The 26393-nt window shown below is 48.8% G+C and overlaps 1 protein-coding gene across 1 annotated transcript in view; it reads left to right on the top strand.

Moving 5' to 3' along the window:
* Positions 1 to 7540: 7540 nt before the first annotated feature.
* COL23A1 (collagen type XXIII alpha 1 chain) overlaps positions 7541 to 26393 on the top strand; it is a 308128-nt gene continuing 289275 nt past the window's right edge. The window contains exon 1 of the mRNA XM_025862720.2: positions 7541 to 7989. Within this exon, the coding sequence (XP_025718505.1) occupies positions 7708 to 7989 (282 nt within the window). The 5' untranslated portion in view covers positions 7541 to 7707. The remainder of the gene's footprint in view (positions 7990 to 26393) is intronic.

The following is a 26393-nucleotide window of genomic DNA, read 5'->3' as shown; positions in this document are numbered from 1 at the left end:
CACAACTGCACATATTAGAATAATCCGGTCAGTGTGGCAATGCTTTTCTGCAGAGGCACACTGGATTCATACCCTGGAATTACTCAGATAGGTGGGCAAGGTACATATCCTCTGCAGTCTCATCTGTGAACTGGGATGCTAATACCTAACTTCCCAAGGGTGATCATGCAGATTAAATGAAATAATTTACATAAAGTTCTAGTGAATGGTAGCTATTATTTTCATAATTTCTTAATTTATTCCCTATATTTTTTTTAAGATTTTATTTGAGAGACAGATCACGCACATGAGCAGGGGGAGGGGCAGAGGGAGAGAGAGAATCTCAAGCAGACTCCACGCCCAGTGCAGAGTCCGACTTGGGACTCAATCTTACCACCCTGAGATCATGACCTGAGCCAAAATCAAGAGTCCAGCAGCTTAACAGACTGAGCCACTCAGGCGCCCCCTGTTGGTGACTTATTACCTACAACTCCCCCTGTGTGTGTGTGCGGAGGGGATGTGTTTAGCAATTGCTTTAGAGTTTGTAGATGCATCCTTATCACAATTTGCCTTTAGGTAACATTATGCCAGTTCACATATATAGCAAAAGGATCACACACATATTTTTATATATAGATATAGATATATTTTAAAGTAGGCTCCACGCCCATCGTGGAGCCCAACACAGGGCTTGAACTCATGACCCTGAGCAAAAGGATCTTCTAACAGTAAATTACCATTTCTCCCTTCCTGAGCTTTGTACTCTTGTCATCACACATTTTACTAGCCATATGCTACAACCCCACAATACACTGTTATTTTTGCTTTAAGACCTCAATTATCTTTTAAAGAGATTTAAAGAAGACTTCTTATATTTACCCACAGAGTCACCATTTCCAGAGGTTTTCAAACCCTTATGTAAACCCATATTTCCATCTGTTATGGCTTTTCCTTCCACCTGAATTTCTTCCTTTCACATTTATTTTTATTGTGGGCTGACTGGTAATACATCATTTTAGCTTTTGGATCAAAGTGTTTGTTGAGACTTTGGTTTCTGAAAGATACTTGCACTGGGTATAGAATTTTGGCTTGACAAAAAGTACTGTTCTCCTCTATTCTGGGTTGCGCTGTTTCCAGTGGAAAGTCTACTGTTGTGTTGATTCCTCTGTACATGTCTTTTTGTCTGGTTGCTTTTAAGGTTTTTTTCTTTACCATTCCTTTTAAGCAGTTTGATTATGATGTGCTTGGTGGTGTGGTTGTCTTTATGTTCTTTATGCTTGGGTTCCTTAAAATTCTTGGATCTGTGAGTTTATAGTTTTTATCATATTTAGAATTGTTTTTCAGCCATTGGTTATTCAAAAATCTTTTTGGTCCTCTCCCCTGGGGACTCCAGTTACTCACTTGAAACTGTCCCAGAGCTTGCTGATGCTCTGCTCATTCCCCCCTGCCCCCCAATCTTTTCACCTCTGTTTCATTTTGGATAGTTTCTATAGCTCTGTTTTCAAGTTCATTAATCTGCAGTGTCTAATCTGCCTTTCATCCCATCTTCTGTATTTTTCATATCAAACACTGTCATTTTAATCTCTAGATTTTTGCTTTAGTTCTTTAAAAAGCAAACAAACCTTCCATGTCTCTACTTAACGTGTTCATTCTTTCCTCTTTTTTCCTTGAGCCCATGGAATAAAGTTAGAACTTTTGATATCCTTGTCTGCTAATTCTATCTCATTTTGGGGGCAGTTTTGACTGATTGCTTTTTCTTCTATTATGGGCCATATTTTCTTGCTGCTTTGCATGCCTGGTAATTTTACTTTTTTGTTTTACCTCGTTGGATACCGGATATTTTTATTTTCCTATATAATTGAGCTTTGTTATGAGACATGATTAAGTTACTTGAATCAGCTTGATCTTTTTAGGTTTGAGGTTTAAGCTTGGTTAGGCTGGACCAGAGTAGAATTTGGTGTAGGGCTGGGGGTTTTTTTTTTCCCTACTACTGAGGCAAAATCTTTTACTCTATCCAATGCCCTGTGAATGATCAGCTTTTCCTTCCTGGTCCTTTTGTGTGGTTCTTTCTTGGCCTCAGGTAGTTTCCTCACAGATGTGATGATGGTCTCTGTCTTCACTCTAGCCTGCAAATTCTAACCGCCTTGGCTTTCTTGGATTCTCTCTCTCTTCACCCCAGGGTGGCTCTGCCCGGGTCCCCCTCCTGTGCCGTGACCTGAAAACATCTCCCGACAGTAAAATAGTAAAATAAACGGGGCAGTCCTATAGTCCAAGGATCGCTGGCCTTCACTGCCTGGTGTCCAGTGTCTTGGCAACTGCCAACTCATATAGTTTGCCTCACTTCCTAGTTGTTTCAGGCAGAGGAAATCCAGTCTCTGTCAATATCTCCATCTTATAAACAGGAAAACGGGGGGTCCAAAATAGAAAGTAGCTCGAAGGTATCAGTGAAGCTGGGACTAGAATCTGGGTGTTAACATCAAGACCTGGTGTTTTCTCCACTGTACCACACCACTTTTTCTATGCAACAATTTCCTCAGGTAATTGAAGCTTAGCCCATTAAGCCGTATAGCATAATTTAAACCATTTTTACTAGTAATTAAACAAAAACGAGGAAGTGTCCTTGCCTTCTTAAACAGAGCATTTTGAACATATTTGAACTTTTTTTAAAAGATTTTATTTATTTATTTGAGAGAAAGAGAGAGAGAGAGCACAAGCAGGGGGAGGGGCAGAGGGAGAGGGAGAAGCAGGCTCCCCGCTGAACAGGGAGCCGGATGTGGGGCTCCATCCCAGGACCCTGGGATCATGACCGGAGTTGAAGGCAGACACTTAATCCACTAAGCCACCCAGGTGCCCCCTATTTGAACTTTTTCATGATCAACATTACTTATGATCTTCTGCAATGGTTATCAACCCTATATGGCCCAAACAATCTCTTTTTTTAATAAAATATTTTATAATGTCCCTTTTATTCTGGAGAGTCTGTGCCCTTGTCAATCATTAGGCTGGGTTGCTGCACACTGCTGTTCACAGTTACAAGGGGGCAAAGGAGTGTCTCCAGGTGCCTGGCATATTCCTCCCTGCTCCCACTGTATAAAAGCAGCCCTATCTCCTCCTGCTGATCAGGGTCAGTCACCCCCACCAAAATGATGACTTGCTGACTTCAGGTCCCTGGACACAGAGCTCAAAGTGCCCTGGGTGGCAGTCATAGCTTATAGTTGAATGGACCCCTGCTGCATCCCCTGGAGAGAGTGTAACCCCTTTGGGAACTAGCATCTCCAACCCTGCAGGACCCACAGTTGGGAGGACAGCAAGTACAAAATCCCCCAGTGAGTCATGGGGGGTGATGGTGCATGGGGCGACTCTCGCTTCTACTCCTTGGTTCCTACACCCATGTTTTATTGGGAACACAGCAGCATATACCACGACCTGAAAGGTGGCCCTGCAGCCTTTTAGAGTACAGGAGCCCCCCCCCCCCTTATCCACAGTTTCACGTTCTGGGGTTTCAGTGGTCCACAGTCAACCACAGTCTGGAAGAAGATGATCCTCCTGATGTATCATTGCAAGGTCAACAGTAATGCTACGTCACCACGCCGACATCATTTGCCTCACTTCCTCTCAGCGCGAAAGCATTTTATCATCTCACATCACCACCAAAAAGAAAAAAAAAAGGGTGAACACAGTGTAATAAGGTGTTATGAGAGAGACCACATTCACATAAAGTTTATTACAGGATATTTTTATAATTGTTCTATTTTTTATTGTTAATCCCTTACTGTGCCTAATTTATAAATTAAAGTTTATCACAGGAATGTATATGTAAGAGAAAAGTGTAGTATATATGGGATTTGGTACGATCTGCAGTGTCAGGCATCCCCTGGGGGTCTTGGAATGTACCCCCCTCCCCGTGGATAAAGGGGCACTTTATTGCACCTGTATTTTGCCTCTGAATACTATATGAGTTGGTTCTTCACCCGTGCCTTCCGGAAGGCAGTTCCAGTGTCCTGTGAGCCTGGCTGCTTCTGGCTGGTGCAGGATGTAATCCGACCCATGAATTCCATGGTCACTGTCAAGTGGGTCCCATGCTCAGATGCTATGTTGTGTGGGATTCCATACCTCTGGATTGGGCTGTCTGTCAGGACAGCAGTACGAACTGAGGCTGTACAGATGGGAGAGACCAGCCGGTACCTGGAATAGCTAGCTATACCCGGGAGGGAAAAGTGCTGGCCTTTCTGGGATGGAGGGAGTCCAAAGTAGTTGGTTTGCCACCAGGTGGCCAATTGGGCTCCCTGAGGATTAATACCTGTTGCTGACAGGTTAGCCATGCAGACGCAGCAGTAGCTGTATTGAGCTTGCTAAGTGCTATATGCGTGTTAGGTAATGTGGTGGAGAGTCTCTCTCTCTCTCTCTTTTTTCCCTCTACAGAGCTGCTCTTCATCTCTCTGTCTTTAGCAGGCTCACCTCTTGCACTGCATCATCTGGGCTCCCTGCCCTGTGGGTTTGGTCAGCAGGAGGCAGGAGACCTGGCAGATCAGAGAGCAGGAGGAGCTAAAACTATCCCCCCCACCACCCAGCTCCCACTTTCCAACTCATGCTGTCCCCTAACTGAAGTCCACAGCTCCTCTCGTGCAGACTTTTTATAGCTCCGAGCGTTCATAGAGTCCCCCAGCAGCCCCTTCTCACCCCTTCAGCTGGAATGTAATGCTCCCCACTGTTGCTTCTTCACATCCCCTGTTGGCTTCCCTTTAGCTGGCCCCCTTTGTAAAGAGTCTTTACGTTCAGGCTGTCTGTGGTCTGAGGAGGTGATCTGTTCCTTCTAGAACCCCAACTGACAAAAACAAGATAGAGTATTTTCTTCCTTGGCTTTTAAAGCTGCAGACAGTAAACCTATTTTCACCTTGCCTTAATTCATTTGACAAATATTTACTGAGCATCAGCCATGTGTCAGATCCTGTTCTGTTTTTTGAGAAAACAGTGGTGAGCAAGACAAAGGTCTTGCTAATGAAAAGGTAACTTCAAACAGTGATAAATGGCCTGATCCCCCCGAGTAATCCTTTGGAGGGGGCCAGTGGGCTCAGATGCCTTAGGTTAGGCAGCCTGGGAAGGTCCTTCAGAGCCGGTGAGGTTTGAGAACCTGGGGACCTTGACCTGAAGGAAGAACGTGCTGTTCAAAGATCTGAGAGCAGAATGTTCCAGATAGTGAGGTAGTAGGCGAGGGCAAAGGCCTAACGGATCAATGAGCTTGGCTTTTTTTTTTTTTTTTTTTTTTTTTAGTTTTCATTTAAATTCCAGTTAGTTATCATACAGTGTTATATTAGTTTCAGGTGTACAATATATTCAACACTTCCATACATCACCCGGTGCTCATCACAAGTGCTCTCCTTAATCCCCATCACCAGTTTCCTCCATTCCCCCACCCACCTCCCCTCTAGTATCCATCAGTTTGTTCTCTATAGTTAAGAGTCTGTTTCTTGGTTCATTTCTCTCTCTCTTTCTATCCCCTATGATCGTTTGTTTTGTTTCTTAAGTTCCACATATGAATGACATCATATGGCATTTGTCTTTCTCTGACTTATTTCACTCAGCATAAGACTCTCTAGCTCCGGGGCGCCTGGGTGGCTCAGTCGGTTGAGCGACTGCCTTCGGCTCGGGTCATGATCCTGGAGTCCCGGGATCGAGTCCCGCGTCGGGCTTCCAGCTCGGCGGGGAGTCTGCTTCTCCCTCTGACCCTCTTCCCTCTCATGCTTTCTATCTCTCATTCTCTCTCTCTCTCAAATAAATAAATAAAATCTTTAAAAAAAAAAAAGACTCTCTAGCTCCATCCATGTCATTGCAAATGGCAAGATATCATTCTTTTTTGTGGCTGAGTAATATTCTATCATATATATATATATATATATATATATATATATATATATATATATATCTCCTCTTCCTTATCCATTCAACAGTCGATGGACACTTGGGCTGCCTCCATAATTTGGCTATTGTAGATAATGCTGCTACAAACATGGGGACATGCAGTAACATTAATACAGGTGATGCGCCATTAGCCCATGTGTCTGTAGTAAGACTGAAGTCCCAACCTACAATCTGGTGTTGGCCTCTTCCTGAGTAGACAATCTAGTTTGCTTAGCAAGTACTTTGCAGACGATTTATTGGGCACACGCCGGATTTTAGCATAGCCCCAAGATCTATCTCTGTATAATCACCTAACCATAACCCAATTTACCTAAGGAAGGTCACAGCTACGAAGTCACAGGGGTAAGACGCCAATCACTTCTGTTTTATTCCAATCTCAGAAGTGGTTTTCAAAACCCTCTGAATTAAGGGAGTAAGGAGGGACATGTCAGCTGGAGGTCCTCAACAGTTTTCAGAGATGAGTAATCTAGCCACCGAAATGAATAATCCACAGATACCCAGAGAGCGAGAAGGAAGATGTAACAGGTCTTTTTCTCACCAAAAAAAAAAAGTTGTGGAGTTGCCCAAATCACAAAGATCCAAGCGGGCAGTTAGTTTGTGGTTTTATGTGAATATCACAGGCCTTAGTGGAAGTGTTATGGTGAGACCCGTTTTACGATATAAATACACCTGGTAGGAATGAATGTGTGACCAGGCAGAGACCCTGCCTGACTTCCAGCCTTTCTTCCTTTTCTTGGAAAGACCGTGAGGGCCTCTTCATTCTACATTCAGGCTTTCCTACCTGAACCCTGTGAAATAAGTCTGCAGCAGGACCGCGGGATAGGCTCAGTGCGGTGCATACTGGATTATTAGTGTGGGCCGAGCTGGGCTTCCACTGCGGAATTAAGCCATCATCTGAACAAAAGCTGGAGCTCTTTCCCCCCATCTTTTCTATTTGTGATAGTCTCGATTTTCTCAAATGCAAACCCTCTCCAGATCAGCGGCGAGGTCCTACAATTTCTGTTCCCAGGACCACATGTCTGGCACCTAATAAATGGTGAGAGCCCTAAGGTTCTTTCTAAGAGGCATCTTTCCGCTTGGTGAGATCACAACCCGGACTGCGTCTCCAGGCGCGAGTGCGCAGAGATCGCTTTCAGCCACCGAGAGGCGCCAGGGCACCATCCAGGCTGGACTCACTAATATTTCCACGGGGTTTGAAGTTCTGAACTTTAAAAAAAAAAAAAAAAGTGTCAGGAAGGTGAATTCACAAGTGTAGGGGCATTTCCCCCAGGCACGGATGATGCTCCAGCCAGAGGTGGGCTGCAGAAGGCGCCGAGGGTCCGGGCGCACCGCAGTCCTCTCGGGACCGCAGGGGACCTGGGCCTGGAGAACCGCGGAGGTGCGCGCGCGGCAGTGGGGTGCAGTCCGGCGCCGGGGACAGGTGAGGCAGAGGTCCGCGCCGGGCCAGGGGTCGGCCAGGCGCGCGCGCGCGGGAGGTGGGGGTGGGGGTTGGGGGGCTCGGAGGAGCCAGCTCCCTTCCCTCCCCCGCCCCTCGCCGCGCGGGGCCGGCCGGGCCGCTCCTCCCCTGGGTGGGTCCCGGCTCCTTTTCTGGCAGGGTCTATTTGCATAGAGGAAACTGCCCAAAGTGGCCGCTGTGGAGAAGCTGGCGGCGGAGAGGGGGGCGTGCGCCGCGCTCCGCTACTGCCCGGAGGCCAAGCCCCGCGCCCGGCCGACCTCGTGCCTCGGGCTCTGCCGCCGGCTCCCCGCGCGCCAGCCCGCGCCGCGGCTCCGCACCGCCCCCCTGGGAGACCCACGCGCGACCCGCGCGCCATGAGCCCGGGCCAGCGCGCCGGCGGCGACGCGCGGAAGGACGGCCCGGCGGGCGGCGGGGGGCGCCCCGCGACGGCGGCCGGGGCCTGGGCGGTGAGCGCGTTGTGCTTGCTGCTCTCCGTGGGCTCGGCGGCCGCCTGCCTGCTGCTGGGCGCCCAGGCGGCCGCGCTGCAGGGCCGGGTGGCGGCGCTCGAGGAGGAGCGGGAGCTGCTGCGGCGCGCGGGGCCGCCGGGCGCCCTGGCCGCCTGGGCCGAGCCGCACCTGGAGCGTCTGCTGCGCGAGGTGAGCGGCGCGGGGGCGGCCGGGGACAGGGGCTGTGCGCGTGGGGCGCGGGCTGTGCGGCCGTGTCCCCGAGGAGGGGTCGCCCGGGGCCTGCGCGTCGAGGGGAAGGCTGCGGGTGCGGGTCCCCGGGGGGGCGGGGGGCGTCCTGCCGTCGCCCGCGTTCCAGGGCGCAGCGGCCGCGGGAAGCGTGAGCTGGAAGGGCCGTTTCGGGAACGAGCAGCGGGGAGGGAGCGGAAAGCCTACGGACTTGGAAACTGACAGACCTGGCGGCGAGTCTCCACGGGGGTGCGCGCTCCGACCGGTCGCCTCCCGCCGGCGCTGGGCGCCTGGCTCCTCGGTGCCGCCGGACGAATGACCAGGCTCGTGTGGGAAGGGTCAGGTGGGTGACTCGCCCCCGGTAGCCTCGCGACCACTGTGCCCTGTGCTGGTGTACCTGGAGAAGCGCGGGCTCCCCAGCAGGCCGGCGGCCAGGGCAGAGGGAAGCCTCGGACGGACGCGACGGCCAGGGCCCTTGCAGGGACCCGGTCAGCCCCACCTTCCCTGTCCACCTCCCTCCGGAAAGGCTTGTTTCCGAGCAGCTCCATCCTGGAGATGCCGTGTTCTGGGGCTCTTCGAGCTGAGTGCGCACCCAGGGCCTACGAAACCTGGTAGGATGAGGGGAAGGAAAAAAAAAAAGCTCAATTCTGGTTTCAAGCGATGCAGATACTTGCTGAATTTTCTTGCGCTCGTTGGAAGTGCCGTATGAGACACTGTGACACTTCTACTAGGGTTGCGGTTGTGTGTCTTCAAAGCAGACGCCACCCTTGGAGCCGCAAAACCCTCACCCATCCATCATGTTCACTGAAAACCTCCACGTTTTGTGCGGCAGTGCCCCTCCCCTTAGAAGTGAGACAGGCAGGTGGACTGGCCAGGGGGTCTCCTGGTTGTGCTCACCTCCCTTGCCTGAGCCACCCTCTTCCTCCTGGGAAAAGCGGATCCCAAGTATCCTGCCCAGAGGCGCATCCTCAATTGTAGCAGGAAAAGCGCCATGGTTTCAAGGTAGAGGAGAGGTAGGCCAAGCCTGTTGCTACCGATTCCCCTCAACTGTGGGAGCTGTGATCTTTATTCATGTATCACGCTGTGTATCCGTGGTTGAGTGCCTTTGGAATCTCGGGGGGAATGGGAGAAGACTGCGCCACACCTTCTGGTCCCGGGTACCTGTTCCTTATGACTTTAATTGAAGCCAGCGTTACCTCTCCTCCAGCAGCGTGGTTTGGGGCAGAATTGCTGCTTCGTGAATTGATTTCCTTCTTTTCGTCTTCAAAGCGCCCACAGACTTCGGAAATCTCCCCGGAGCCCCGCTGGCGACTGGTGCTGAAGCTTCCATAATTGCAGCCCATTATCTTTCGCAAATCCCTAGAGACCAGGGTGTTGAATTGATTTATGGAGGCCCAGTAACATTTCTGTTAGTGCAATAACCGGAGCCCTTTCCGAGAGGAGGCCCCTCTTAGTAAAAATAAACCGCAAGCCCGGACCGAGTGAACCAGTAATCCCAGTAAAACCTTTTTACGAGGAATTTGCCAATTGTGTCCAGGTTGATGGTGGTGGGGACAGGGCGGGTGCCCTGGCAAAGCAGCCCCTGCTGAAAAGGATGGATTCGCAAGTCCTGGACCTTGAGGCTTAAGGATCCGAGGGGAGAGACTGCAGTGGCTTCATTCTGCCCCCCCCTTCTGCGACACTGATTTTACCTGGGTGGGACTTCATGTCTCTGTCTCCGGCCCCGTCTCTCTGCTCTTGGTTAGAAAGGCAAAGGGCAAATTTCACATCCGGGGATTTCCACTTGAAATTCACTGCAGCATTCCGCAGGCGGGCGTTGAGCACAGGACGTGCGTCCATGGGCAGGTTATACTACCAGCTAACTAAACTTGGCTTAGTTGGGTTTAGTTAGTTGAAGAGCGTATGCGCTTGGAGCACAGATTGGAGGGTGGAATGTCAGAGATGCCGTGGTTTAATGCACTTGGATTCGAACTTCTGGCTGTTTGGGGTCCCTTGTGAGAAGCCATCTCTCTCCCAGGGCACCGGTCTAGTCTGTCTGTTCCTGCAACAAGCTGTTCTTCTCACTAATGTCCCTGGACGGGACATGTAAGCCCCTGGCCGGGACATGTAAGCCCCTGGCCGAGGTTGGGGGGGGGGGGGGGGGGGGGGGGCCCCCCAAGGAGTTGGTAATTGGCTTTAACCCCCCTTTTTTTTTTAAGATTTTATTTATTTGACAGAGAGAGAGCCCAAGCAGGAGGAGGGGTAGAGGGAGAGGGAGAAGCAGGCTTCCCGCTGAGCAGGGAGCCCAACGCAGGGCTTGATCCCAGGACCCTGGGATCATGACCCGAGCTGAAGGCAGATGCTTACCCGACTGAGCCACCCAGGCACCCGGGGAATTGGCTTTAAATGGATGTGAAGATACTTTTTTTTTTGAACCGTTACATAGGAAGGACAAATAAATACTGAGCTGAAAATCTCTGAAGGGAAGAACATTTGAACTTGAACATGGTTTTCAGCTCCGATTTGTTTTCAGGGAAGCGTCTTTTGAGTCTGTTGCTGAAGTAGTTATGCATGTGAGGGTGCCTTCAGCTTGTCCTTTATCAACAAGCTTGTTTTCTGAGTTTCAGAGGCAGAAACCACATCCAAATTGAGGAAGAGAAATCCTTGCCAACCACAAACAACTTTAATGTCAGAAAAAAAATTACAAAATAAGCCAACAAAAGCCACTGTTAATAGGGGACCCGATGTCTTTGTTCCCTTGGGAACAGAACTGTGACATAATTTTTTTGGGGGGACTGGCTGATGTGCCTGATAATGTAGATACAGAAGCTCCAAAAAAGGAATATTCATGCTAACTTGGGATTACTAAAGACCCTTCCCATGATCCAAAAATGAAAGAAATGGTTTTCATAACATAAAAAAGTCGTTAACGATAGTATCTTCCTTATGACCCGAAAATATAAATGCACAACAAACATCTGATATTATGCTCTTAAGGTACCTTAGGTTGCCGAAGTAATCAACCCCCCCCATTACACCTATAATTACAGTATTGCAACAGCTTAAATTTTAGGGTAAATAAAATAGCTTTCATACTCCAGTAACAAATTTAATGCAAGGATTAAAGAAATATTTAGCTGTATTCAGAGGAGAGCATTTCCAGCTTACAATGGATTTATTGTTGGCTCCTGGTCTTCCATTGTCCAGACCAATCAGTTTGAAAACAAGAAAAACTCAGAGACTCAGGGTAAAATTCAATTTCCTCCCCTACCATCAACTACTATATGTATTGGTTAAATTACCGTAAAACCCAGAATCACATGCTGCTTTCTCGGCCTCTGTGGTGGCCTGCCACTTGTCAGGACTGCCCTATGGAGAACATGTTAATAAAGAGCCAGTTTTTGAAACCCGTGGCTCAACAGGACACGGGAGGGTCAATCGTAGCTCCATTTGTTTCCTTGACATTTCCTGGCTCCCAGACCAAAAAGTTTCTTTCTGGTGACTTCCTGGCATGCTTACTTTCTCCCTTTATTCTTTTCTTCTTTTTCTTCTTTCTTCTTCTTCTTCTTCTTCGTCGTCGTCGTCGTCGTCATCTTCTTCTTTTAATTTTTTGGTGGGGGAGCAATTTGGGGAGCTTTATAAAATAGCAACGTGTTTAGGAAAAGGCAAAAGATTTATGCAATCTGAAGAGAAACCAGAGTATTAAAACATAGCAGTGTGTGGGTGGCTCAGTCAGCTGAGCAACAGACTCTTGGTTTTGGCTCAGGTCATGATCTCAGGGTTGTGAGATCGAGCCCCACATCGGGCTCTGAGCTCAGCACAGAGTCTGCTTGTCCCTCTCCCTCTGCCCCTCCCCCCGCTCACACATCCTCTCTTTCTCTCTCTCTCTTAAATAAATAAATATTTAAAAAGTAGCAGCATGGGGCGCCTGGGTGGCTCAGTTGTTAAGCATCTGCCTTCAGCTCAGGTCATGATCCCAGGGTCCTGGGATCGAGCCCCGCATCAGGCTCCCTGCTCGGCAGGAAGCCTGCTTCTCCCTCTCCCACTCCCCCTGCTTGTGTTCCCTCTCTCGCTGTGTCTCTGTCAAATAAATAAATAAAATCCTTTAAAAAAAAGTATTCTTTAAAAAAAATAAATTAAAAAAATAAAAAGTAGCAGCATGTTTAGAACGAGCCAACTGTCAGGGCATTTCTTTCACAAACGTATTTTGGAAATGTTTGAATGGGACCTTTACATACTGGTTTCGAAGGTTTACGGCATGGCTTCTGAGGTTGGGTCATCTGTGAACTGAATGAATTTATCCCAGCAGGCAGAGAAGGGCTCCGGTCCTACCATTTACTAGCTGTGGTAGTAACATCTAACCTCTTCAACCTCTTTCCTAATGTGCAGCTCGCAACTACCTGTGCAGGGACAAGCAAATACAATAATATAGAGGAAGGCGTTGGTCATTAAGTGCGCTTTTGATGGTGAGTAGCGGAATAGCTGAGTGTGGTGCCTTCAACAATACAGTCATTGAATTATCTTGTGTAACCAGAGGAGCCTGGAAGTTAGTCGGCAGTTCTGAGTTAGTTCAGTGAGTCGGCCACCAGTGGGTCCGGGTCAGTGTCTGCCAGTCTCTTGGCTTTTCCTCATGGTGTCAAGATGGCTGCTGCAGCTCCAAGCTTATATCTTCATACAAGAGTAACCGAGGTAGAAGGGAAGGAGGCAGGAGAAAGAGTCCTCTTCTCAAGAGGCTTTCTCTTTTGTTTGAGTCAGAGGGGGGAAGTTCCCAGCACCTCTCAGAAGACTCCCCGTATGGCCACCGAGCAGAGCCAGCGCCCACAATTGCCATCATCCTGTCACTGGCAAGGGTAACGGGCTTGCCACAGGAGGCTTGGACCAATCTTGATTTCTCCCCTGGGGCTGGGCACGTTGCCACTGGAAGAGAATGGTGGCTTTGTTAGGAAGGAGGACTGGGAATGTTTTGGGGAACAACCAGCAGTGTCAGGTGGGGGCTGTAGAAGGTGACCCCAGAGGAGGACGGGGGTGTGTGGGCGGGGGGGGCAGTCATCCACTGGTCTCCCACAGTTTTCATAACCACACCCGCTTTGGGAACATTCCTCAGCCACAGAATTTCTGTTTCCCTTGGGGTCCCGTCTCCACCTCTGCCCCCAGCCAGAGTCAAAGGCAAGGTTGGTGCATTTGGGGATTCTCTCTGGCACAACCCCATTCTTGGCAGTTTATGGTCTTTAACCCTTCAGTGGATGCTGTTCTGACCCCACAGTGGGGAAGTGGAAATACCTGTATCACCCTGCAGTAGGTGGAGGAGGCTGGTGAGGCTGGAGGAACTGGCTCAGGCAGTCCGAGGACTAGATCAGTACACCCAGACTCCTGTATGGAGCCCTGCACCCATTAGGTATGTGCCCAGACAGCTCTCCTCTTCGTCCTCCCTTACCCCAGCCGTGGGTCTCTGTGGCTTTTCTCAGCAGCCATATGTCACCATGGCCCCCTGATTCCCTTCCAGAGCATGTGCAGTTATAACCATGGTCCCCAGAACAGGATGTCCCCTGTACCCTCAAGAGCATCATCTCATTAGATTCAGCCTTTCTACATGTCTTTGGACTCTTGCACCTTCAAATAACAGTGACGGGACCCCAGCTCAGACTGGCTTTAATTAGAAGGGGAATTTATCAGGGCGCCTGGGTGGCTCCGTCGGCTAAGCGTCCCACTCTTGATCTCAGCTCAGGTCTTGATCTCAGGGTGGTGAGTTCGAGCCCCGCGTTAGGGCACTGATCCCATCACGAGGCTCCACACTCGCGTCCTTCGCACCTCCCCAAGGCCCCACCTGCTAATACCATCACACTGGGGATTAGGTTTCAACACAGGGGTGAGCTCTGGGCACTGGGTCCCCTGCCCTTCACCCTCAGGGCCCCACAGGCTTTTGGTATAATCCTATACCTTCAGAGAAGCCAAATCCTCTACCAGATTTCTACACGTTTCTCCCTTTCCCCTAATGAATTCTATCTCCGACCATGAGGCATTGGTAGGTGTTGCTAGGAAATTGCGTTCTTCCAAACCTGCTGTTTGCGGGGCAGGTGCAGACCCTTTTGTCTTCGCCCCTTGCCGGGCTCACCGGCTCTCCAGCTCCCACTGCTACTGAGCTGTGGCCACCTCCTTATCCAGGATGTTAGACCCAGTATTGGGCAATAGCATGCCAGTTTGGCTACCCTTCCCTTTCCTCCTTTTCTTAAAAACAAAACAACAAAAAAACCCCAAAGTGTATGTTGCTTTAACATGATTCATGTTATTGATAACCCCACCGCCCTAAAACAAGGACTATTTAACATTTTGCATAATCTCGTCCAGTCCTTAATCCTCGGACAGATTTACACCCACCCCATGCTAACCATAGAGCGTGCACCATGTATACCTTGCTTGTGTGCATTCCGACCTTACATCAAAAATGTTTTTCCAGGGGCTGCACAATCTTTCACAGCTGCATCTGACCCTATCAATGGAATCTGCGTCTTTCTGTCCACCCAGAATCTAGGCCTCCTCCACATTTTTGTTGGCACAGAAAATGGCGCAGCCAGTGGCATCCTGGGGCAAGTGTCTTCCTTCTGTTATTCTCTAGGATGTAAGTAACTGCCTAAAGAGGAACGTCTTTAGGGCTTTGTTTTTTGTTTCGATTTTAGAATATCCAGGTTTGTCAAGGCCAGGCTCGTTTATCCGCCTGTGGTATCCTAAAACCGTACCCTTGTGAAGTCAGTTTTCTGATGGACAGCGTGGAGTCCGTCTGTCTTTCGGTTGGATTTTTAATTTCAGTTGGATTTGTTGTTGTTGAAAGCAAAAGGCAACTGATAACAAAGAAAGCCTTAAAACGAGATCCAGAAACAGTGACGATTCATCTCAGAATCATGCTCCTGTTTTGGTTTGGTGCCGTCGACCCCTTTCTGGAACAGCTTTTTGGAAATACCAGGCATCGCGCCCACTGCGCGCCCATGACATCTTTCTAAGTCCGTGAACAAATGTAATTTGGTTTTGGGAGTCCTCTCTGGAGGCCACACACGCCCTCTAGCTCCTTCCTCATTCGATTTTCTCCCACGTGTCGGATCAGGATTAATCTTTAATTTTTTTTTAAAGATTTTATTTATTTGACAGAGAGAGACACAGCGAGAGAGGGAACACAAGCAGAGGGAGTGGGAGAGGGAGAAGTCGACTCACCGCGGAGCAGGGAGCCCGATGTGGGGCTCGATCCCAGGACCTCGGGATCATGACCTGAGCTGAAGGCAGACGCTTAACGACTGAGCCACCAGGCGCCCCAGGATTAATCTTTAATTGTTGACACAGGCCCTCAGAAGACATCTGAGGGCCTTCATCATGTCCAGAAACAGGTTTCAGGACGAAGCACGAATCCTTGGGAGAAAAAATAAGTTTGCAGATGTAGTTTTAAAGGAAGGGGCGTCAGTGTGCTCCTGGAGGTGATGGAGTGCCTCTCTTGTGGGATTCACCCTGGGCAGAAGGGGCAATGACTGGCCCCAGGTAGCGGCGATTGTCTGAACCCCAGCGACCTGACTCCTGGTCCTGAGCCCTTTCCCTCAGCCTCACAGCAGACCCTTACGGGAAGCAGTCATCAAACCCAGGGCAGCAGCCTTTCCTGCCAGTGTAGACACCCTCCGTAGGGGGCAGACATGTGGATGGCAGGGAGCACTTTAGCTTTAAGCGGACCCGGGTTCATATCCCAGCTCTGCCATCTCCCAGCTGTGTCACTTCGGGTAAATGACTGCTTTTCCAAACCTCTGTTTTGCCCATCTGTTTTGTGTGCGTGGGTTTTTTTTTTTTTAATATTTTATTTTTCTTTGAGAGAGGGAGGGGGACAAGCAGACTCTGCACTGAGCACAGAGCTCGACGCGGGGCTCGATTCCAGGACCCCGAGATCAGGACCTGAGCCGAAACCAAGAATCAGATGCTCCACCAACTGAGGAGCACCAATCCCCAGGTGCCCCTGCCCGGCGGTTAAATGGGGATTATAATACGTGCCTCATGAGGTTTCTGTGGGGATTAAACAAGCCATTGGCCCAAAGTGCCCCAGATGTCATCCACGTCCCACGCATGGCTGTTCCTAGTGGAAGGCTTTCTTTGGGTGCATCCAGAAGGTGCATATATATGCTTGTTTACATTGGAGAGGAGGCTCCATGGTCCCTTTAATGCTGGGATTCCACCAGCCTCGGAGGCCACACAGAAGTGGAAATGGTATTAACCCAGGTCCGGTGTCTGCATCAGTGATGGGCAGGGGGACTGCTTGGTCACTGAGGAAAAGCAGGGGCTGAATTGGCTTCATAACTCCATTTTTCCCCCCAGTTTCTCATTTCAGCGGAATGAGATTTTTTTCATTTAAACACACACACACACACACACACACACAAATTCATGTTTATAACCAAAACAAAAACCTAATTATTCATGAAAATTATTAGATGGATTTTTCATTGCGAAAGGGCACCTGAACACCTAATAAATTCGCTTTAAATAATAAGTCTGTTCTTGCGGTTATGCAACATGGCATGAACACCCCCCAAATGCTCATGATTAACCTGATGGATTAGAGGCCTCCCACACATCTGCTTCAAGTCACACTGGTAAATGAGAAAATCTTTATTTTTTTGATGTAGCCTCAAAATCGGGGCTGGGGGGTGGAAGTGCTTTCAGATGGGTAATTTCAGCTTCTAAAACGGACTTTGCCTCCAACTTGGAGTTGTGAAACAGTCATAAAGTAATTACAGTGATTTCTGGGGTTTTTAGGAGACCGTTTAAATAAAACCTACCCAGCTTTGGGCCTCCCAGGAGGATCTTCACACACGCAAAAACGTGGTCTGTCCATTGATTTAATGGTGCCTCTTCCGTCTCCGTCCACAGCATTTTCTTTGCAGCCCCATGGTGCAGTGCAGTCAAATGAAGGGCAAGTTCATGTGGCAGTTGGACTGGGGTGTGTGGCCTGTGTGTGAGGGTGAGCCACTGTGAGGTCTGGAGGGCACAAGTGTGTGTGCAGGTAGTGCGAATGCACGTGAGAGCAAGTGTGCATGCGTGTGAGTGTGCATGCACATGAGTGTGCCGTTGAGTGTGTGCATATAGATGCACGCACGTGAATGCATGCATGTGAGTGTGCACGCATGTAGGTGCATATAGATGCGTGCGTGTGAAAGTGTGTGCACGCATGTGAATGTGCCTTTGAGTGTGCGCATATAGATGCACGCATGTGTGTGTGCATGCGTGTGTGTGCATGCACATGAGTGTGCACGCATGTGAGTGTGACTTTGAGTGTGCGCATATAGATACCCGCATGTGAGTGCATGTGCGCGCGCACACGTGAGTGTGCCTTTGAGTGTGCACATATAGATACGTGTGAGTGTGCGTGCTTGTGAGTATGTGTGCACTCACTTGAGTGCATATAGATGCATGTGTGAGTGTGTGCGAGAGTGTGTGCACGCATGTGTGCATATAGATGCGTGCGTGTGAGTGCGTGCATGTGAGAGTGCATGCACACGAGTCTGAATGCACGTGAGGGTGTGTGCATGCACGTGAGTGTGCCATTGAGTGTGTGCATATAGATCCACGTGTGTGAATACGTGTGTGTGCACGCACGTGAGTGTGCATATAGATGCATGTGTGTGAGTGTGCTTGCGTGTGAGAGTGTGTGCATGCACATGAATGTGTGAATATAGACGCATGTGCATGTGTGTGCATGCGTGCCCGTGGGTGTGCGGGCACATACGCCCCACAGAGGTTGTCCCACACGGGTCCTCCTGAAAGCCCCTTGCACTGGGCCCTCCAGCTCATGCTGTGGGCTCCAGAGCAGCGAGATCTGGGTCTGCGTCTGGACCTGCCTCTAGGCCGGCTGCAGTGGCCGGGGACAAATGTGTTGCCTTTTCCAAGCCCCTCCTTCCTCCTCTGGAAAGAGGGTGCCAGTGTCTGCTTCACTCCGCTTCTCTGAGGATAAAGTGACACTCACTTCCCAGGACAGTGAGTGAGCCGTTGGTCGCCCCTTGCTCTCCGCTCTGCTAATGCTGCCCGTGGAGTGTCCATTAACCTCCGGGGCCAGGGCCCTTCTGGGGCCGATTCCTCCTCCTCCTCCCCCTGCCTGTGCTGAGGCTCACACCCGGGGCTAAGAATGGGGTGAGCTGGAGAAAGATGCCTCATCCCAGCTGGGTGGTCCCGGGACGATGCCTTCGTGGGCTTGCTTCTGTCCCCTTCCGTTAGCACCTGGCCCTTCTGGAAATGCTTGGTCTCTCTGGGTCCTGTCACCCGCTGTCTCAGGCAGACCCAGCAGCTCTGCATTCTTCTTGTTCATCTTCCTAAATAGCCTCAGTGGGGTCTCCCTCCCCTCGCTCCCCATCTACCCTGAATGCCACCCTCAATGCCTCCCGTGGCCTGCGGGCCCTCACTCGGCTCCAAGGTCAGGCATCTGACTGCTCACCCATCTGTCCCCATAGGAGGTGGGTGGGGTGTTGGGGGGACCCCATCTGTCTTTGTCTGCTCACGCTGCCCTAACAAAGTGCCACAGTCAGGGGGGCGTAAACAGAAGAAGAGTCTGGAAGCCAGAGGTCAGGGTGTCGGCTGGGTTGGTTTCTCCTGAGGCCTCTCCTCGGCCTGCAGAAGGGCATGCCCTCGCTGTGTCCTCTCTCATGGTCTTCCCTCTGTGTGTCCGTGTCGTAATCTCTTCTAGAAGGACATCAGTCACATTGGCTTAGGGCCCACCTCATAGCTGACCTCATTTTGGCTCCATCACCTCTTTAAAGACCATGTCTCCAAATACAGTCACATTCTGAGGGACTGGGGTTAGGACCTCAACATACGGACTCTGGGGGAACACAGGTTGGCCTGAGACACTGTCAGATCGGCTGACAGGCCAGGGGAGACCACAGGCATTCCGCGTGGACGAGACTGAGAGGCCGCGGTCAGGGGAAGCAGGCCACCTTGGGGCGGGGATTGTGGCAGGGCCTGGCTCGGCGACCGGGACCGCGGGGGAAGCCTGGCTGGGCTGTGAGGAGGCTTCGGAGGCCCTGCCGGGGGCAGCCCAGGGGCTCTCCTCGGCCTGTCGAAAGCCGTGGTGGAGACTGCTCACTCCCCACCCAGGGCCACGGAGAGGATTTCGTCCTGTCAGCCCGGTGCGGTGAATCTTAGTGGATTTTGACGGGAAGGGATGTGTGTCTTTGAAAAATCGTAAGTGGGAACACAAGGGACACCTGGGGTGCTCAGTCGGTTCAGCGTCTGCCTTCGGCTCAGGTCATGATCCCGGGGTCCTGGGTTCGAGTCCCACATCGGGCTCCCTGCTCAGTGGGGAGTCTGCTTCTCCCTCTCCCTCTGCCGGCCGCTCCCCCCCGCCACCCCGCTTGTGCTCACGCATGCCCTCTCTCTGACAAATAAATAAATAAAATCTTTGAAAAATAAATAAATAAATAGGAATGCAAATTTAGGGTTGCTGAAGAATTGCATCTTGTTTGCACACTGAACGTTTCAAAGCATGCCAACATGTTTCAGGACTGAGCAGGGACCCCCAAGGAAATGTGTGCCCATGTGGTTTGGAAGTCACTCAGTGTGCCAGTGGGAGTCACTGAGGAAACCCCACATCCCTTAGAGAAACGTGTCTGAGCTCCTGCCAAACGCCTGGCTTGGGCTAGCTGCTCTCACCGACTGTCTTCCCTTGACTCCCCCGGGGTTTACCTTGCACCGAGGTGGAACCCCAAACCCGGTGGCATGAAGTGATGCCTTCTGAGCCCAGGACACCTTCTTTCCCACCCTGGGGGTTGGGGGGCAAGCTTGTGGGAGCCAGGGCCAGAAAGTTTTTGTTTGTATCATTTTTCAAAGGTATATTTGACACATAATGAACTCCAAATACTTTAAAACTACAGTTTGAGACATTGTGACCATATGGGTACAAACATGAAACCATCTCCCAGTCAAGGTAATGAACATATCCATCACCCTCAAAAGCTTGGCCTGCTCCCTTGAGTCCTGCCCCTTCCCACCTGCCACCCGGGTATCGCCGATTTCGCTCACTATTGACTCATCTTCTTTTTTCTTAGGATTTTTATATGAATAGGATGACACAAAATTATGCTTTTTTTTTTTTTTTTACAGGGGGTGGGGTGTCCCCTGTAAAAAAAAACGTAATTTTGTGTCATCCTGTCCATATAAAAATGTCTCAACACAGACACTCCCTGCATCCTTCTTTTTCCTTACGGTTATTTCATCATAGAGAGATGCCATCCTTTGTTTATCCCGTCACCCGTTGATGGACATTTGGGTTGTTTGCAGTTTGGGGTGATTACAAATAAAGCCGCTGGTAACATTTGTGTACAGGTGTCTGTATGGACACAAATGCTTTGTGTCTCTTGGTTATGCAGACTTGGAATGACGGTTGATCGTCTGATGGGTGTATCATTAACTTTTCAAGAAACTGCCCAGCTGTTGTGCAAAGTTACTGTATCATTTTACATTCCCACTAGCAGCATAAATAGAACAAGAGTTCTATGTATCCACGTAATGCGTCCTTTTCCCTCTGGCTGCTTTTAGCATTTTCTCTTGATCACTGGTTGGAAGCAATTGCCTTGGTGTGATTTTTGTCATGTTTATTGTGCTTGAGTTTCCCTGAGATTCTTGAATCTGTGGGTTTATGGTTTTCATCAAACTTTGAACAATGTTCTGACCCTCACGGCTTCAAATATTTTTCTCTGTTCTCTCTCTCCCCCTCTCTCTCTGTCTCTCCCTCTCCCAATCTGGGGACTCCACTCACCTGTGCACTTGAAGACCCAAAGTTCACTGATGCTCTTTTTCTCTTCTTTTCTTTTTCATTCTTTCTCTTTGTGTTCATTTTGGATCATTTCTTTTTTTTTTTTTTTTAAAGATTTTATTTATTTGACAGAGAGAGAGAGAGAACAAGTAGGCAGAGAGGCAGACAGAGGGAGAGGGAGAAGCAGGCTCCCTGCTGAGCAGGGAACCCGATGCGGGACTCGATCCCAGGACCCTGGGATCATGACCTGAGCCGAAGGCAGCCGCTTAACCGGCTGAGCCACCCAGGCGCCCCAATTTTGGATCATTCCTATTGCTGTCTTCAGGTTCACTAATCTTCTCTTCTGTGGTGTCTAATCTTGCCATCAATCCCCTCTGTCCTGTCTTTCACCTCAGACATGGTAGTTTTCCCTCTAGAATTTCAGTGCAGATATTTTAGTATCTTTGATGCCTCTACTGAACTCCCTGAACGTGTTCCATGTAGTTACAATCCTTGTTTTACAGTCTGCAGGGGCTGATTCTAACATCGGTAGCAGTTGTGGGTCTGTTTCAGTTCACTGATTTTTCTGCTCTTTATGGGGTCTGTTTTCCTGCTGGTAATTTCTTATTAGACGCTGAACGTTATGAATTTTACCTCATTGGGTGTTGAATATTTTTGTATTTCTGTAAATTTTCATGAGCTTTGTTGGGTTACAGTTGTTTGGAAATAGTTGGATCCTTTGGGTCCTGATTTTAGGATCCATTAGGTGGAACCAGAGCCATGGGTAGTCTAGGACTGATTTCTCCCTATCTCTGAGGCAAGACCCTTCTTGGTGCTCTACTCACTGGTTTTTTTTGATCATGAATGAGGGAGTTCACCTGTCTGGCTGGGGGAATGGGTACCCTTCCCAGCCCCGTGTAAGAGCTACGTGCTGTTCCCTGCATCCTTTTGGGTGGTTTTTCCCCTGGCCTCGGGTCATCGCCTCCTGCGTGTACTGATCAGTGCTCCATGGAACATCTGCAAAGAACCCTCCCAGGTCTCTGGTTCTCTCGAGTCCTCTGCTCTGCAGCCCCAACTGCCTGGCATCCCTGGACTCCCAGGTCCCTCTCTTTTTTAAAAAAACATTTATTTTATTTAAATTCAGTTAATTAACACAGAGTGTATTATTAGTTTTAGAGGTAGAGTTCAGTGATCCATCAGTTGCATACAACACCCAGTGCTCATTCCATCACATGCCCTCCTTAATGCCCGTCACCTGGTTACCCCATTCCCCCACCCCCCCTCCAGCAACCCTCAGTTTGTTCCCTATAGTTAAGAGTCTCTTATGGTTTGTCTCCCTCTCTGATTTTGTTTTATTTTATTTTCCCTCCCTCCCTTCCCCTACGATCCCCTGTTTTGTTTCTTAATTTCCACATATGAGTGCAATCATATGATAATTGTCTTTCTCTGATTGACTTATTTCACTTAGCATAATACCCTCTAGATCCATCCACGTCATTGCAAATGGTAAGATTTCATTTTTTTGATGGCTGAGTAGTATTCCATTGTGTATATATACGACATCTTCTTTATCCATTCATCTGTCGATGGACATCTGGGCTCTTTCTATAGTTTGGCTGTTGTGGACATTCTGGCTCCATCTCTCCAACTTCAGAAGGCTGCCAGGCTCCATGTCTGTTTTCCCTCCCTGTGCCACAGCCTGGAAACGCTCCCCAGGCAGGAAGTTGGAGCCCTTGTTCTCTGTCTGATATCACTCTCCTTTCCTGCTTGGTATCAGTGTCTTCAAAACCTGTGTTTCCTACGTTTTATTTGCAGATTTTGTTGTTTGTTTTTTTTTTGTTTTGTTTTGTTTTTGGTGGTACTATTTTATGCAGGAGGATCAATAGAGTTGCACTACTCCATCTTGCCTAGAAGTAGAAATCCATGATGTGGCTTTTAAAATTTTTTGGAATAATTTTAGATTTATAGAAAAATATGCTTACATATGTACATAACCATAGCACATTCATCCAAAGTAAGAAATTAGCTGTGATACGTTACTTTAGCAGGCAGATTTCTAGGACAACCCTTGGGATTCTCACCCCTTGGTGTACACGGTTTGTGTGATCTCCTCCCCTTGAGTGTAGGCAGAACCTGTGATTATGATAGGATTACTCCTGGGACTGAGTTACCAATCAGTTGACTGAGTTCATTACAAAATTTATCTTTGGTGGGCCTGACATAAGCAGGTGAGTCCTTAGAAGGGACTGGGCCCCTCCTGAAATCAGAGGGATCTGAAGTGTGAGAGGGTGTGTGGAGGGGGCCACATGTCAAGGAACTGTGAGTGGCCTCTAGAAGATGAGAGCAGCCCCTGGCCGGCAGCCAGCAAGAGAATGGGGCTCACAGACCACAGGGAACCACATGAGCTTGAAAGAGGACCCAGAAGTTCAGAAAGAAACACCCAGCTGAAGCATTGATTTTAGCCTCAGGAAACCATGAGCTGAGAACCAAACTTGTCTGTGTCTAGACAGTGTTGTTTGAAGCTGCTGATTTTGTGACAATTTGTTATGCAACAATTAAAAACTAATACAATTGGGCGCCTGGGTGGCTCAGATGGTTGAGCGTCTGCCTTCGGCTCGGGTCATGATCCCAGGGTCCTGGGATCGAGTCCCACATCGGGCTCCCTGCTCCTTGGGAGCCTGCTTCTCCCTCTGCTTCTCTCTCTCTCTCTCTCTCTCTCTCCTCCTCTGTCTCTCATGAATAAATAAATAAAATCTTTAAAAAAAAAACTAATACAATTAGTATTAACTAAAAAGACCAGGTCCCATTCCTTAGTAATAATATCCCACTATTCATCTAGGTGGACACAGCCCAAATGTTCATCGACAGATGAATGGATAAACCAATTGTGGTGTAGACACCCGAGGCAATATTATTCAGCCATAAAAAGGAATGAATTGCTGATACATGCTACAGAATAGATGAAGCTCAAGAACATTATGCTGAGTGAAAGAAACCCGATACAAAAGGTCATATATTATGTAATTCTGTTCCAGAATACGTGAATCTGTAGAGACGGAAGGATCGGCAGCTGCCACAGGCTCAGAGAAGGGAGGATTGGGGAGCAGTTGCTTAGTGGGCACTGGATTTCCTTTCAGAGTCATGAGAATGTTTTGGAACTAGAAAGAGAGAGCTAGATAAAGGGGTTGTTGCACATGCCACCAACTGTTCACTTTAACCTTGTTCACTTTAATTTTATGCTGTGTGAATTTCACCTCAATTAAAAAAAAATAGATGTGTTATAGAAAATAACAAAGTTGGGGGCAGTGGCTCAGGCGGTTGAGCGTCTGCCTTCGGCTCGGGTCATGGTCCCAGGGTCCTGGGATTGAGCCCCGCATCGGGCTCCCCGCTCCGCGGGAAGCCTGCTTCTCCCTCTCCCACTCCCCCTGCTTGTGTTCCTGCTCTCGCTGTGTCTCTCTCTGTCAAATAAATAAATAAAATCTTTAAAAAAAAATAAAGCTGTATCTTAGTGGGTCTTAAGGGACTTTGTGATTTCTTTTTTTACCCCTTTTTAAAAAAGGGAACTATAGACTTTATTCAGATCGCCCTGGTTTTTCCTCTAAAGTCCCTTTCCTGTCCCAGGACCCCACCCAGGATACCGCGCTGCATTTCGTTGTCCTGTCTCCTTGGTCTCCTCTGGTCTATGACAGTTTCTCAGTCTTTCCTTGTTTTTCATGACCTTGACAATTTTTGGACATACTGGTCAGGTATTTTGTAGATTGTCCCTCAGTTTGGGCTGCTCTTATGATTAGACTGGATTCTGAGGGCTGGGGAAGAATAGCACTATGGTGGATGCCATTGTCATGGCTTATGTCAGGGGTCCTTGATGTCACATGACCTATTGCTGGTGACATTAATCTTGACCACTTGGTTAATGTAGTATCTGCCAGATTTCCACATTATAAAGTCACTATTTTCCTTTCTCTTCTTTTAGGAAGTGAGTCTAGCCTTCACTGGAGAAGAAGGGAATTTAGCTCCACCTCCTGGAGAGGGCATATCTACATATATTATTGGAAGATTTGTCTCTTCCCACTTACTTATTCAATCATTTATATCAGTATGAACTCATGGGTTTCTAACCTATTCTTTGGCTTATCATCCAGTACTGCATTATTAATTTTGTTGCCTAAGTTGTTCCAGCTTTGGCAATTCTGAGCCCTTTCAGGTAGGTTTTGTGTTTCTTTGCCATACTCTTCCCCCACCTCCTTTTTCTCAAAAAGGGCTTCCTTCCTTTCTAACACTACAAGACACTTGAGGTTCATCTTGTCTACCTGGCCTGGGCCTAGAATCAGCCATTTCTCCAAGGAGCCCTGGTTCCTTTTCTTGGAGAATGGTATTTAGACACCAAGATTTAGGTCCTGGGTGTGCTTGCTGCTTCCAGGATGTCCTTGGTTGTAGGTCTTCTCTGCACACAGCTATCGTGTATATGCCTGAATATTCACTCTCCTATGTATACATACCTATGATTATTTCCATATGTCTCTTCCTGTGGACATTAGATGTGACCTTTGGTGGCGTCTCTGACTCATCTGACACCACACGGATCGTTCTGTCTTTCCCCCTTTGTATATTTATAAGTTCTTTCTTAGACAGCGAGAAGCCTGGCTCTCATCACCCATAGTGTATTTACTCACTCGTTCAATGCTAATGTATATGTAAAGTAGTTTCAACATTGCCAACCTTTCAAAATTGCCCTCTTAATGCCCGTTGCCCAGTGAGAAAGTGAGAAACAACTTCCGTTGCTAGAGTACAGCATCTCTGTATGGCTCCTTTTGTGTTCAGCCTGATAGTTCTCAATCAAAACACTGTTTTGCAAAGTTACTTAGGTCAGCTGCATGCTTTTCCCCACCACTTGCCACAAGGTTATCTCACAGAGTCTTAACGTAGTTAGATTCATTCATCACAGCCTACGTTTCATCCAGGGATTCTCCGATACCCTGGTTGATTTTTAAAGTAAATGTGTATCCGTTAAAGTTCACTCTTTGTGACGTCCAGTCTTACTGGTTTTTTTTTTCCAATATTTTATTTATTTATTTGAGAGAGAGAGAAAGCACAAGCAGGGGGAGCAGCAGGAGGGGGAGAGGCAGACTCCCCGCTGAGCAGGGAGCCCGATGAGGGACTCGATCCCAGGACCCTGGGATCATGACCTGAGCTGAAGGCAGACGCCTAACCGACTGAGCCACCCAGGTGCCCCAGTCTTACTGTTTTTGACAAATGCACAGAGCTGTGTATCCAGCACCTCAGTGCCATACAGATCAGTTCCATCAGCCTCACACTGTCTCCTTGTGTGTCCTTGTACTTCACGCCTCACACTCCTCAATCTTCAGCAGCCCCGGATCTGATTTCTGCCCTTTTCGTTCTGTCTGGCCTGGTGGTGGATTGCAACTTTTTGTTTGGTTGGTTGGTTGGGATATGAAGATCGCTTGTAAGTGGAGGTTGCCATGCTCTGTGATTCGAGTTGGTTGATATAGCAGGATGCAAGTCCCACCCTGATGCTGATGTCGCCCCTTGTAGCCTCAATGTTCTCACCTGTAAATGGGCATAATAATAGTCCCCACCTTGTGGTGGTGGTGGTGGGGGGGTCTTGGCAGGTCTGAATGAG

The sequence above is a fragment of the Callorhinus ursinus genome, unplaced genomic scaffold (genome assembly GCF_003265705.2).
Source record: "Callorhinus ursinus isolate GAN/ISIS: 27379988/994484 unplaced genomic scaffold, GSC_fseal_2.0 scaffold81, whole genome shotgun sequence".
In the NCBI taxonomy this organism is placed as follows: Eukaryota; Metazoa; Chordata; class Mammalia; order Carnivora; family Otariidae; genus Callorhinus; species Callorhinus ursinus.
This window is presented reverse-complemented; position numbering and strand designations above follow the sequence as displayed.